The sequence below is a fragment of the Anastrepha obliqua genome, chromosome 2 (genome assembly GCF_027943255.1).
Source record: "Anastrepha obliqua isolate idAnaObli1 chromosome 2, idAnaObli1_1.0, whole genome shotgun sequence".
Taxonomy (NCBI): Eukaryota; Metazoa; Arthropoda; class Insecta; order Diptera; family Tephritidae; genus Anastrepha; species Anastrepha obliqua.
This window is the reverse complement of record NC_072893.1, coordinates 100,422,378-100,437,947: the sequence shown is the minus strand read 5'-3', so window position 1 is coordinate 100,437,947 and position 15,570 is coordinate 100,422,378. Positions and strand designations below refer to the sequence as shown.

Sequence of the window (15,570 nt, the reverse complement as noted above, 5' to 3'; positions counted from 1 at the left end):
CCGTCTAGTTTAGTACTTTCAAAAAATCAATTTTTTTGTTTTGCATTTTTCGAAAGTATATGTATGTAGAAATACTGTGTTTAAATTTCAGACAGTTCGGAGCAGTGTAAATAGATTTTTTTCTTACCTGAACATCACTACCTAGAAGCGCTTTTTATATTTAAAAAAAAACTTTAAACGCGTTTTTCTCAAAACAACGTTTTAAATATATATATATATTATTAATAATTATGGATTCATTTTAAGCATTTTGTCCTCTTATTACTTATTATAAAATGTAATATAGAATATCCCATGCTCATTGCTGCCATAATTTTTTGCAACCTCAGTAAATGTCGCATACGAATTTCCTCCAACTGTTTATTATTAGCAGCCAATTAATTGCGCAATTTAATTAGTTATTCCTTCTCCTTGTATTTTCTTCATATCGTTTATCATAATTAAAGAAACCAAAAACACCGAAATATTCCACCAAAATAATTTCTATGGAGAAAAACCTCTCAAAGCATTATTGACAGCTGATTGTCAATTTTGCAGGTAATCTGCCATATGTGAACGGGTAGATTAATTTGGTGGATTTATAGGTGATTAATGCATATGTGAACATATAACGACACACCGAATTCGGAAGACGTAACCATGTACTCTATCATCCTTGACGTACCTCTACAAAAAATTCGGAATGCACTTAAGTTATCGATAACCACATAATACTTGAATGTACGTACATATGGCTATGAAATATATATATATGTATGTACATGCATATGCCTATAAAATAAATTGAAAGTAAAATCAATTGTACTGTTATCCAAAATTTGTGAAGTAAACAATATTCGATGATAATTATTGATCAGTTAAGTTAAATATCAAATTTGATAAATTAAATAGTTTGAAAAAAGCTTTGTGCTTTTTTCTCAACCTTATAAAGTGTGAACACATATCTCAATAATATTTGTAAAATGAGTATCGTTGGCAAACAACTTAATTCTTTACAATCCAATAATGACATTAACGGAAAAGATGTAAGGGAAACAAGTACCAAAACATCAATGTTGGGAAAGTTTATATCACCAAATGATGTTCTTAATTTAAACGAAATAACAGAGAATTATTTATGTTCTATCAACGACAACATATACGATATTGATTTTACCCGTTTTAAAATACGTGACTTGGATTCGGGTGCAATATTGTTTGAAATAGCTAAGCCAAGTGATCGATTTTCTCCTAGTTTAGAAGACAAATTGATTGAAGCAGCTGATGGAATGTCCATTGAAGATTCAGTAGATGTGAATGCTGGTCGATATGTTCGATATCAATTTACCCCAGCTTTTCTCGAATTAAAGAATGTTGGGGCAACGTAAGTATATACATATTTACTTTTACGATTAGATTGATATCTTTGGGTAAAGAAATTAAGAGCTTACTGTAATAACCTCTCTATCAAAAATATTGGGGAAACTTTCCTCTATTGCCGATAAAAGGTTAAAGGTGCGGTGGTGGGAAAAATTTAGTATAATGTAACCTGCTTTGAAAAAGAAGGTTTAAAGGGGGAGAGGGGATAGACATCTTAAAACTGAAAACCGCACCCTCCGGAGGCTTATAGTTTTTAAGTAATTTAATGTTAAAGTTGTGTAACTTCGCGAAAAGTTGGTGTTGCCATACACCTGAAATAAAAACGAAGTTCGTATGCAGATATGTATGTTCAGTGGAGGGTTGATTGTAAATCTGCTGTTTTTTTTTTTTGCTGTAAATTAAAATTGAAAAACATTTTTGAACATATAAACATAGTTGGAGGAAGGAAATTTAGAAGAAAAACAGTGCGGTTGTCTGAATTATGTTATGCACCTAACATATTTAACTCATCGAAGCGTAAAACAATGATATTAAAGGTATTGCAAAAAATAATAAAGTAGTTAAAAACCAAAAATTACGGTTTATAAGTATTTATATTGTATTGCTTCGATCAGTTTTACAAACGGGTCCTCATGCTTTTTATAAAAAGATTTTCTCCACAAAAATTCGATTACCATGTCTGCAAAACAAGTTTATTTTAAATTAGGTGGCCATAACAACCCGTTACCGAGTTACGGCCGACCTCACTAGCTCTCTCCAGGCGCCTCTGCTCCGCGCGCGCCTTCTCCAATTCTGTATACCAAGCGAGCATAGGGTTTCCTCCACTTGGTCTTTCCACCGGAGCAATGGTCTTCCTCTTCGTCGGCTCCCTTGGACTTCGCCCTCGAACACCTTCTTTGCTGGAGCTTCTTCATCCATACGCACGACATGCCCTAGTCAACGCCGGCGTTGGATGGCGATGCGTTGAACTACGTCAATGTCGGCGTAGAGCTCATACAGCTCGTGGTTCATTCTTGAACGGTAGTCTTCGCCAACGCGCACAGGACCGAAGATCTTACGAAGAACTTTTCTCTCGAACACCCCAAGAGCGGCTGCATCGCTTTGTGACACTACCCATGCCTCTGCGCCATAAAGCAACACGGATGAAATGAGCGTCTTGTAAAGTGTCAGTTTGGTCATGCGAGAGAGGGCTCGACTACTCAATTGCTTACTTAGCCCATAGTGACACCAATTAGCAAGAGTGATTCTCCGTTTGATCTCCAGGCTGATATCGTTGTTGCTGTTAACGGCGGTGCCAAGATAAACAAACTCTGGCACAACTTCGAAAGTATAGTTGTCCGCAATGACGTGCGTTCCTACACGCCGTGTGTTTCGCGTTGTAGACGACATATACTTCGTTTTACCCTCGTTCACTGCCAGACCCACTCGTGATGATTCCTTCTCGATAGCAGAAAACGCAGCCGTGACATCTCGCTTACAGCGGCCGATAATGTCAATGTCATCGGCGTACGCAAGGAGCTGGACACATTTGTAAAAAATAGTGCCATTACGATGCACACCTGCTTTTCGGAGCACCCCTTCCATCACGAAGTTGAAGAGGTTGCATGACAGTGGATCGCCTTGTCTGAAACCTCGAACGGTACTAAATGGCTCGGAGAGGTTATTTCCTACCTTGACGGAGCTGGTTGTGTTGCTCAACGTCATTCTGCAAAGCCGTATGAGCTTCGCTGGTATACCGAACTCAGACATGGTGGCGTACAGGCAATCCCTTATCCGGCTATCGAACGCAGCTTTATAGTCGACGAAGAGATGATGGGTGTCGACTTGCTTTTCATGGGTCTTTTCCAGGATTTGGCGTAATGTGAAAATCTGGTCGATGGTGGACTTACCACTTCTGAAGCCGCACTGATAAGCCCCGATCAGTGTGTTGGCAAACGGCTTAAGTCTTCCACATAGGACGCTAGACAGGACCTTGTAGGCGATGGTTAGAAGACTGATGCCCCGGTAATTGGTGCAGATCGTCGGGTCACCCTTCTTCAATACAGGACAAAGGACACTGAGATTCCAATCGTCGGGCATGCTTTCTGCTAGCCATATTTTGCAGATGAGCTGATGCATGCTCCCTATCAGCACATCGCCGCCAGTCTTGAACAATTCAGCGGGCAAGCCGTCAGCGCCAGCCGCTTTGTTATTCTTGAGCCGCTGAATGGCAACTCTGACCTCGGCTTGACTAGGTGGTGGAACGTCCAAATTGTCGTCGATTGGCGGTATCGGGGCATCTTCTACTGGGTCGGAATTGTGTGCGTCATCGCCAGCAAGTAAATTGCAGAAGTGTTCCCTCCATATGCCCAGTGTGGACTGTGTATCCATAACCAGATTTCCGTTTTTATCTTTGCAGGCTGATGCTCCGGTCTTGAAACCTTGTGTCAGACGCTTGACTTGTTGATAGAATTTTCGAGCATCATTCCTGCCCCTGTACTCCTCTAGCAGCTCACGCTCACGCTTCTCCTGTTCTCGTTTCTTGCGTCTGAAGAGGCGCCTCTCTTCCGATCTCTTTTCCCTGTAGTTATCTCGCACGGCCCGCGTTGCAGCTGACTGCAGAGTTCTTTTGTAAGCTGCATTCTTCGCTGCAGTAGCTTCGCGACACTCTTCGTCGTACCATTGGTTTCGTTTAGGTGGGCGTTGAAACCCAATGGTTTTTTCAGCGGCAGCTCGCATAGAGCGGGATATATGTGCCCAAAGTCCGCCTGCGTCTGCAAAACAAATAGGGCACAATAACCCCCATCCCCGCCATTAACACTAAACTGAAATACAGGCGTCCCTCGTATAACACGGTTAACTCGTACCGTGCTATACGAAACAAGGTGTAGTATCAAGACCTTGTCTTGTGTTATATCAAAACCGTGTTATACGAAACCTTGAAATAATATAAATAAAGGCAATGTGTACCGCGTTATATCGAAACCAAATCTTAAGGTGTAAAATTTTATGATAGCTGAAATTTCGTTCCAAATACTACATAAATGAAAAAGGAAGTTACCTTGCAGTTTTTATTAAGAAAACTTTATCAACTTCATTTAAAAAGGACAAAACTCATATGTACTTGCAGTTCTCAAAACGAAATGAGATATTTTTTTATAGCAATGAGTTTGGGGTATTCCCCTTATACAACGGAAAAAAAGTTCAAATTTAAAATGCATATTTTTCAAAATCGTGTTATATTAATATCAATTCTTGTACCGTGTAATATCGAAACCGTGTTATAAAGGGTGATTTTTTAAGAGCTATAGGAAAGTTTTTCAAAAAAAACACACGTAAAATTCAGAAAAATGCATGAAATTTAAAAAAAAAAGAGTTGGATATCATTTCACGGTAGCGCTCAACATTCACAGTTACGTTACGATTCCCAGCATCTTTGAAGAAGTACGGTCCAATGATACCTCCAGCCCATAAACCGCACCAAACTGTGACCTTTTCTGGATACTTCGGTAGCTCTTGCAATTCTTCTGGCTGATCTTCAGTCCAAAATCGACAAGTCTGCTTATTTACGTACCCATTGATCCAAAAATGAGCTTCGTCGCTGAACACAATTTTTCAATAAAAAAGTGGATCTTCGGCCAACTTTCCAAGAGGCCATTCACCAAAAATTCTGCGTTGCGTTAGGTCGTTCGGCTTCAATTCTTGCACCAGCTGTATTTTGAAAGGCTTCACTCCTAAATCCTTTCGCAAAATTTTCCACGTTGTTAAGTAAGAGAGGCCCAATTGCTGCGAACTGCGACGAATCGATAATTGATGGTCATCATTAACACCGGCCGATACAGCTGCTATATTTTCTTCAGTTCGCACTTTACGTAAGCGTGTTGGTGATGTTCAATAATGTAAATTTGGTTCTAAATTTAGTCACAATAGCTCGAATAGCCGCTTCAGTGGGTCGATTAAACTGAGCATTAAATGGAATAAGCGCGCGATAAACTTTCTTAACAGAACAAGCATTTTTATAATAAAATTCAATGATTATTTGCAAGCGTTGCTCGTTTATAAGACGATTCATGGTTAAATTATAGACCAAACTGAAGATGTTTGACAGTGAAACAAAACACGAAACGTGCGTCAGCTGTTTAAACCAACTGTTTAAAAAGATAATAGCTAAAAAATACCCCTTATTAATATCAATTCTTGTACCGTGTAATATCGAAACCGTGTTTTACAAGTACTGTGTTATAGGAGGGGCGCCTGTACTTAATTTTTGTTTATATTTTTTTTTCATTTGCAGGCATCCGCCAACACTATACTGTTGTCATTCCAATCTTCTTATTCGCGTTTAAAATTGGAAAGTGATTATATGGATAAATGCATTTGCATTTAATTTTAATGAAAATAATTCGAATACAAGTATAAAAATAAGATAAAGATTGTTCCTTAACACCTTCCTAACATCTCCACCAAGTTTCATTAATTAAGACATTATAGTTTGCCAAACATTGCCCTAGTTACATTATTGCGAATCGCAGCCAAAAGTTATAAATCTTTTAAATTTTAAAATTAAACCCACGCTCTTAGAAAAATTACAGTTTTCAAGTTATTTTATTTCAAATATATTTGTTATTTTAACAAGCAGAGTTGCTGCCAGACATCTTAAAAATAAAAACAATGTAAAACTCTAGAAAATACTAAAAGGGTTATGTATGTTGTATTATATACCTGTATATATAAATAATTGTTTTGTATTAAAATATGTTTGAGTATATGCATTTTGAGTTTATGGATATGGATTTGATAGCTATATCTAGATAATTATCAAAACATAATTTTTTGATTTTTTTTCCAAAGTTTTACTATGTATATATTAATATTTAATATAGGTATATATGTTACGAATTTCATTACATTAAAATAATAATAATTCCTCTGAGCTCGATCACTGATCGTTAAATAAAAGTCACAAACTAATGGCAACAAAACTTCATTTTTTTGTTTTGACATGTCTTAATGCTTGAACTTTTTAATCAATTTTGCACCCCGGGCGAGTCCAAAATTTTTAGAATAATTAGAAACACCTTCAAATTCAATCTGTTTATTTCCGCGTTATGCACATACATACATATGTGATTAGTTTGACTGCTCTCACCCGTCTTTTGTTTGTTTGTTAACAGTAATAGAAGCTCCGCCAGTGTAGGGCATATCACCGGTCATCTTCGTCTAGCTCATCTAAAGGTAGGCCCAGGAAACATGCTGTTTCGACGGGTTGGGTCCAGAGGGAGAGGGGTGTTAGATGAGACGGTTTTAGAGGGCATGTGAAAAGGTGGTTAGTGTCGTACGGGGTGCCTTCACATGCCGGACACATGTTTAGTATGTCGGGGTCGATTCTGGATAAGTAGGAGTTTAACCTGCTACAGTATCCAGAAAGTAGTTGTGCCAGTGTTACACGTGTCTCGCGAGGAAGCTGGAGCTCTGCATCTGCTATAGGTGGTGGTTGGACTCCGATTACGGCATTTACAGGACGGGAGCTTAAGAAGGTGGTGACGGTCTCCCGGTGAATGTCGTTTATTGACTGTCTAAACACTGTCAGGTCCAGTAGATTTCGGTCAGTTTTGTCCTCGATTTCGTCGGCCTAGTTTAAGAGGTGTCTCCTGACGTGCCTGGGAGGCGGCTCAGGCTCAAGCAGGTGTCTGTAGGGGTGAAACCTGCGGTAACATCCTAGCTGGAACTGCTTGCTGAGCAGTTTGTTATGCTCCATTACTGGAAGCATTTGTGCCTCGTTGTGAAAGGGGGACATCAGGAGGCAATCGGTCGCTGTCCGAATGGCAGTATTTTGGCATGTCTGTAGCTTTATCCACTGCGTGTTACTAGTTCCAGGCGACCAGAGAGGCGCAGCATAGTTCAGAACCGGCCGACCGATTGCCTTAAATGTCGATAGCAACAGTTCGGCAGTCCGGCAAGCGATTAGAGGACCTTGTTGCGATTTTGGACTTTAGTGGCAATTGCGGTTGTGTGCGCTGAGAAGTAGATCAAACTGTCGAAGGTTACACCCAAAATTGTGGGGTTGTTTACCGTTGGAATTGGTGGGTCGTCGACTTTTACCTTAAGGAACAGTTTGACCTCCTTTGTCCAGGTGGTAAACAGGGGCGCCGTGGACTTAGTGGGGAAAAGCGAGAAAGATCGGTGAGGTAGTAGTTCACTTTGGAACACAGGCCATCGATGTCATTGCCCGACGCCATTATCGTACAGTCGTCAGCGTATGAGACCAGAGAGACTTCCACTGGTGGTTGGAGGAGCTTCGAGATGTAGAAGTTGAACAGCAAGGGAGTAAGGACACCACCCTGCGGTACACCTTGCTTAATCTTCCTCTGCTTTGATGTTTGACCGCTCAGGTAGTTTGCGGACCACCTCTTCAGCACTGGCGGAAGTGTCGACGGATAATTATCATCTAGTAGCGTGGAATGGCTGACTGTGTCGAAAGTCTTCTTCGGGTCAAACGCTACTAGGACAATCCTCTCGCAGGGGCGGTTTTGGTTAAGCTCGCGGTTTATCTGGGTGTTTATGACTGTGAGTGCAGTGGTGGTGTTATGCACTCGTCGGAAGCCGAGCTGATGTGGGGCTGGGGCCAGGTGTTTCGTGAAGAGTGGGAGTAGGAGGGCTTCAAGTGTCTTCACTACTGGGGAAAGGAGAGTTATCGGACGATAAGATTCCCCTTGGTTGGCGGGTTTCCCAGGTTTGAGTAGTGGGACCACTCCACTTGTCAGGGATGATGAGAGTGGCCAAGGACAGGAGAAATCCTACTCCCAATGGTCCCAGGTGCTTCAGCATCAGCGTGTTTAGTCCGTCAGGGCCAATGGCTTTTGATGTTTTAGATATATTGATGGCCTCTGAACCTCATCACCGAAGAAAGCAAGTGGCGCTCTGTCGTTCGTCAGTTTGTGCAGCCTTCTGGTAGCACGACGCTTGGATCTGTCGGCCGGAGGATGCAGTATAAAAAGTCGGCTAAAGTAGCTCGCGCGTCTCTTCGGGTCCGACGAAGTACAACCATTGAAGGTGATAGCCACCTTGTCGTTGTGCTTCGTCGGGCTCGACAGCGACCTAACGGTGGACCAGAGCTTACTCACCCCAGAGGTGAGGTTACAGGTCTTCAAGTGCTCAACCCATTTAGTCCGCTTGTGTTGATCTACCAGTTGCCGGATCTCCAAATTGAGATCCCTTATGCGGGGATCCCCGGGATCGACCTAGCGTAGGTGGTCACGCTCGTTTTCCAAGCTGTCTGCTTCGGCTAGGAAATAAGGACGAATGTCCCTGATGAGCGCACCTATATCAGGGTGATATCCTGCCGCATCCCCGCTATTCCGACGTATTTAGCGAAACAAAATCGGTAATAATGAAAAGCTTACTCCAATATGCACCTCAGGTATACAAAAACTAGAAATTTTCCCAAACAAAACTTGTTGAAGTCTAACTGTTATGGATCTTTAGATGTGGTTCACATTCAACACCGGCCCTTGAAATTTAACCACCCTTTATAAAAAATGAATATTTGACCAAAATGAGTGTTTACCTTATGTAATTAATTATTGTAAATATTTTCATTTCACATTTAAAAACAGTAGTGTTTAAATTTTAATGCATCATCGATGTCTCTACGACCACGTTTGAAGTCAGCAAACCATCGTTTTATTGTTGTTATTGATAGAGCGGAGTCCTCATAACACTTTTGAAGCATTGCTTCGCTTGAACGGTATAATATCATGAAATTTTAACAGCTGTCTTTTTAAGGTTAGTATTAACTGAAAAAGAGGTGAAGCAATAAAACTAGTGCCATCTATGTGCTAAGCCCGGGACTTTTCAATCCATGTATTATGTATGTCCAATTAAATATTATATTTAAATACATAAAAGATGGAACAAAATTAATAACCCTATCGGAAAATGTATAATTTTTAGAACTTCCGTATAAAGAACTTTTGGAACTGTAGTAAAAACATAAAGATAAGGATAAAGGAAAATATAAGGATAAAAATATAGATATATATATAAAAATCAAAAAATATAAAGAGCAGGATAGAAATAAATATAAAGGTGGAGAGAAGAATAGAGATAAAGATAAAACTGGTTGAGTTGCAACTATAGGGCGAACCTTATTGCAATTATATAACATACTGTTGCGACCGAGAAACTTTCCGAACCGACTTGCAACAGTAGTGAGCGAATGAGATGCCAAAACAGAAACACGCTTTGATGGCGACAGCAGATGGCGGGACAGAACTCGACAAAATATACGAGTTACCAGAACTAGAAATTACGATGGTCATTAAGCACATGTATATAAACAGAAGTGAATGCGCATAGGGTATTCAGTCGTAAGGTAAACGTGTACATGTAAAGTAAAGCAGTTAAGTATTGGAAATAAAATAAAGCAAGTGATGTTGCCATTAATTTGGGGCTTTTATTTGACAATCCAGTGATCGAACTCAGAGGAATTATTGTGATAGATTTATTTGGATTTTAACGTAACGAAATTCGTAATAATACTGATATGAATAATATTTAATTTTATGATAGTTGCCTTAATAATTTTAAATGATAAACATGTTGGACTAATTTAAATTTTTCTTTCATTTGTAGGGTGGAATTCACGGTTGGCAGCAAACCCGTCAATAATTTTCGGATGATTGAACGACACTTCTTTCGAGATCGGTTGCTGAAAACATTTGATTTTGAATTTGGATATTGCATTCCTTATTCTAAAAACTCTTGTGAACACATATATGAGTTTCCTAACCTTCCTTCTGAACTAGGTAATACATTAAAGATGCTCATCTGTGAAAGCGAAATGATATTGAAGTATTGAGCAGAGCAAATTTCAAGGGTCTAGTCAATTTTATGGAAGTTAATATAAGCCTAATGAACTTCTTAAGGGGTTAGGTGGGTTACAGAGGTTCAAAAAAAGGGTATTTTTACTATTTTTTTTTAATATATACAATCATATATTTTATTTAAACAATTCAGCATATCAAAGATACATATTTAAACAGTATTTTGTGAAATTTTTATTTAAAAATTCCGAAAACTCAGCCGTTGGTACCTCATCTCCCTTAACGTCTCACAAAAAAATGCTCTTGCCGTGGACAGCATAACTCATTATTGGTTCATTTAAAATCAAAAAACCAAAAATATTTCGTTAGTACATGGATAAATCTCGTTACTGGACGAAGGAAAAAAAATAAAATTTAATTTGAATTTTTGACAGACTTTGAACAAAAAAACACATTTTTTGGTCAAATTTTCGTCATGTGTTGGCTCGAAAAAATTAGTTATAATAAAAATAAAAAAAATCCTTCGTTCAATAACTTGATAATGTTATTCCAAAGATGTGTGCAAAATTTGAACAAAATCGCTTCATAACTTTTCGAGAAATCGTGTCCACTGACTTAAAAAATCGAGTTTTGAGATAAACGCGTATACCTGCGAAACGCTGCACTGACATGGCCTGATGGGCAGAACTTCTGAAGGGTCTATCTCGTAGAATTTTACTCGGATCAATTTGAAATTTTAGGAGAATATTTTAAACATATTATACTATTTAATAAGACAAAAAAAAAGAAATCGATTTTTTGAAATTTTCAAACCCACCTAACCCCTTAATACGTTTCCATTCATATATTAGCAATACAAAATCTATTCTACAGTATTACAGCAGATGTAAACTCTTCATATATAGGATATTACCCAGTTATACATACAGTCTGCCTAATAGAAGCGTGACCGGCGAAATTTCGAACCGCCGGAGACTTGACCGAAGAGTTCCGTTATAAAAAAATATTAGATGTATCCTTTCCGCAATATCCATTGTGCAAAATTCAGAGAGCGTACGTTGTTTTTACAAAAAGATTTGAAGCAGTGTTCCTATGTACACACCCTAAAAGTCCGAAAAGTCACGTGCATCTACACCAAAATATTTGAAGAAGTTGAAGGCGTTCATAAATAAATGGGTGCAACGGTATACCGAAACTAAACGCGTTGATAACTTCCCCGGACAGGGCCCAAAAAAATACGTTTCAACATATCGCTGCGTGAGGCCGGAGCAGTTTTAACGAAAAGTGGGGTTAATGTATCCAAATCCACGATTCGATGTCGTTTACGTTCAGAATACCTCAAATTCTGAAACACATTGAAAACCCGGCTGCTCTCATTATCACACATTGGAAAAAGACTAGCATGTGCTAAGGAAAATTCAGAGCGGAATTTTGCGAACGCAATATGCACAGTTGAATCATGGTTATGGGGGAATAGTTGCATATACGTGAGTCCAGTTAAAGTTCATGCTTGGGGCTGCGTCTCCGTTTATTTGTGGTTACCGCCAATTTGAATGTAGTTTTGATGAATAAAATTTACCAGAAAGCATTATTACAGTCAGCTGCGAAGATGCTTGGATGAACTAGTCAACCTTGCATTTTACGAGACGACAACAATCCCAAGCATCGAAGCCGAAGGTGTGTAGGGTGGAAACAGCAAAAATGTTTTATTGGCCTTCACAGTCACCTTTGCCAACCCTACTGAAAATGTTTGGGCAATAGTTAAGCAAAAACTCAAAGGAAAACAAATATGGGCGGTTAAACAGTTATCAAGTCAAACTGACTGATTTGGAGCCAATTACCTCCACAACTTCTAGTCATACTTTGTGTTAATTTCTGTACAAGTTGTGGATAACAAATATTTTGTGTATGATACATAAATACATAAATATTCTAAGCCCATCGATTTAGTCAAACAGTTTCTAATTTATGGGGGACACACTTCTATTAGGCAAACTGTATGGTGTGCAGAATACAAAAGGGGGCGCCTTTCGATAAACGCTACTTCACTTTTCGCGTTTTTGACCGATGGCGTCATCACTTCAAATAAAGAAACAATAGGAAGAGAAGTTAATTGTGTATGTTCATATTCAGTGAAAGGCTTAGTAATATTGTGGTTTTTATTATTCAACATTCTAACAAAAATTAAGTACGGCGTGTTAAATTATGAAAACTTGAATTACAGCAATACATTCAGATGCAGTTTTTTACGTGTTTTTGCGATGACGAGAAAGTGTATGAATGTGTGTGTATACTCGTATATATAATATTTATATATCATAATATCTTGTGCTTGGCAGATTCCAATGCTTTCGCTTACTCTTCCTCTTTACAAACAAGTAATTTATCTTCCTTTTGTTTGTATACTCGCAGCACTGAGGCTACAGCGAATTACGAAGGCGCAATCTTGTATTCTATCATTCTTGATTGCGCACCGCTATCTATAGCATTCAATTTTGATTTTGATCAAATTTGACACATAAGCTAAATGTTACTAAATTCTTCACAATAAAAGGATGGTGAACCTATCCGGATTCGGGTACACTGCAGCACTGATATGATAATCCCTAGAGTAGATGTTATCAATATTATAGCATAGCCAACTAATTAGGACGGCTTCCGAAATTTACTGAGTAAAAACCCGGCTTGTTCTTGGGCTTGTTCGAGATACATATGTATATAATAAAAGAGGCAGTCTGGCTGCCACCGTAGCCGAATGGGTTAGGACCCGCTAGCCTATTCAGTTGAGCCCGGATTCAAAACTCGGGGTAAAACACCAAATGAGAGAAAAGAATTTCGAATAGCGATCACCCATCGGTAAGCAATGGCAAACATTCGACTTCCGTATTTCCGCCACGAAAAAGCTCCTCATAATAAATTATCGCCGTTCGAAGGCGGTGGAGGAATTCGTCCAAACAAGCAACAAAGGATGAAAGAACCAATTGATATACAATGTGGCGCAAAATTAATCTCCGTAACGGAAGATTTATAGTTTTTGCAAATGGCGTTGTACGTCCATCATACAGGGTGGGCCATATAGCGTTTGCTTTTTGAACCACCTATTTTTTTGAGAATGGTAACACAAATGACATGTCAAATGTATTCATAATTTACTTAAAGGTTTGACATTTACGAAATGGGACGCTATACGCTTGAACATATAGGGTGGGCCATATAGCGTTTGCTTTTTGAACACAAACGACATATCAAATGTATTCATAATTTACTTAAAGGTTTGACATTTACGAAATGGGACGCTATACGCTTGAACAAAATTTGGAAATATTGAAAACCTATTTCCAAAGTGGTGAGTCTTCTTCTTCTGTACTGATTTTCACATCGGTGGCTATGTCAATAAGCAAAATTGTCGGATTTGGGTCTCAGAAAATCCACACGTTACTGTAGAGAAGCAAATACATCCACAACGAGTCCCTGTTTGGTGCGGTTTTTGGTCTGGCGGCATCATCGTGCCATTTTTTTTCGAAAATGAGCGAGGACCGCGGTTACAGTAAATGGCGAGCGTTACCGTGACATGACCAACGAGTTGTTTCCAAAAATTGAAGAGGATGACTTGGACGACATTTGGTTTCAACAGGATGGTGCAACTTATCACACTTTAGGCTACCGTTTTTGAAAACGGAATAATCAACCGAAACTCCGATATCAATTGGCCGCCTCGGAGCTGTGATTTAAGCCCGTTGGACTATTTTTTGTGCGGAGCCGTTAAGGACAAATGCCGATTCAAAAAGCAAATTTTTCATGGCCCACCCTATATTTGGCACTTGTGAACTAAACAGCTGCAGTAATCAAACAGACAAGTAATGAAGCACGTAAAGGACAAAATAAAGATCTTCATCACTCAAAATCATTTTTGTTTTTATTTCGTAAAAAAATTATTAAAAAACGAATTGGTAAAAAACGAAAATGATCAATTTATTATATAAGTACTTATAAACGTTTCAATCCTGCTGCAAATGTTAAGCTAATACTTTTCCGATGTTCGGCACTTATTTTGCATAATAAGATAGAAGGTGAATATGTAAACCAAAATAATAGTTTAAAAAAAATTCCTTAATAATTTCGATAATGACGCTTATTTTTCTGCTAAAAATGGCAAACAATTGTATGACGTCCATTAAAAACTTTACCCGTAACATTGGATGAGTTTTGGACAATTAGAACGTTATAGTTTTGCCAAAATGTGTAATCAGCGGTTGTGATTGCACCTCTAACAAACCCGTTCTATATTGTTATAAGTTTAACAGATGATCACTTTAATTTTAAAGTAACCTATTAAATGTATCTCTCTGGAGAAGTGGTACATTAATCATTTAATATTAACCAAAATATACCAAAAGCTCTAAAATCACTACAAACCTAGTTTTAAGCCATCCAGCGTTAAAGATGTTGGCTGTCACATGCCATAAGTTGAAAAGTAAATATGAAAGTCATAACCGTATAACTATAAATAAATAACTTCAGTAGAACAAACAAATCCTTTACGAAATTTTATAAGTTTCAAACACTTTATATGCGGCTGATATCAGCTTTATAATATAAAAAGAATAGTTTAATATCATTATTTCTTATGTAGTTTCAGATATGATTGCAAGCCCATTTGAAACTCGTTCGGATAGTTTCTATTTTGTTGAGAACCGTCTTATTATGCACAACAAAGCAGACTACGCTTACGATGGAGGTATGTTTATTTAAATGGATGCATTCAAGAATTTTGGAATCAATTCTCACCAAAAGCCATACAAGCCTTATTATTAATATCGTTCTGTAATTAACTGTTAATTTATGTGTAAGGTACAAACACTAATAAAAAAAACTTGAGATTGTGGAGTACTTCCAATGTATGCTATCTCTCCTTCATATATATTGTACTTAAATGTTTAGGCTCCTCATTCCCTGGACGCAAGTCATACGGGCTCGGGCAAGCATACCTTAACCGCAGAAATTTACGGAACTTGCGCTCGTAGCAACAAGTCAGAAATAAACTGTTGTCGGTTGTTGCATTTATTTTTTAATTTTTGTTATCTTGATCACAGTGTTGGTATTGATCAATATTTACCAAAATTTAACTTATAATGGAAAATGGTAAATTTCATGTACAATGGTAAATTCCAAATACAAACTGTTTATTTTAATTTTCAAATACAAAGTCTATAATTAGTAATGATTTTACAACCTCAAGGGAAATTGAGTCTAATTATTTTTAATTATATTAAGAGGCATTAGAAAATCTTCTAAATTTATTTTCAATAAGTGTAAACGTCTAGAGAAAGCAGATAACGGAGAAAGTTGTATGGAAAAATCAACTTTTCAAATGATTTCTTATCATGTTAAAATGATTTTGGGCAAT

General features: G+C 38.1%; 1 protein-coding gene across 1 annotated transcript; it reads left to right on the top strand.

The window, feature by feature from the left end:
* The first annotated feature begins 762 nt into the window (after nt 1–762).
* Nucleotides 763–15,064, top strand: LOC129239225 (protein unc-119 homolog). Its single transcript, XM_054874575.1, has 3 exons — nt 763–1,363; nt 9,973–10,145; nt 14,797–15,064. Exons 1-3 carry the CDS (start codon nt 963–965, stop codon nt 14,913–14,915), a joined length of 693 nt encoding a protein of 230 aa, XP_054730550.1. The 5' UTR covers nt 763–962; the 3' UTR covers nt 14,916–15,064.
* The last annotated feature ends 506 nt before the right edge of the window (nt 15,065–15,570 follow it).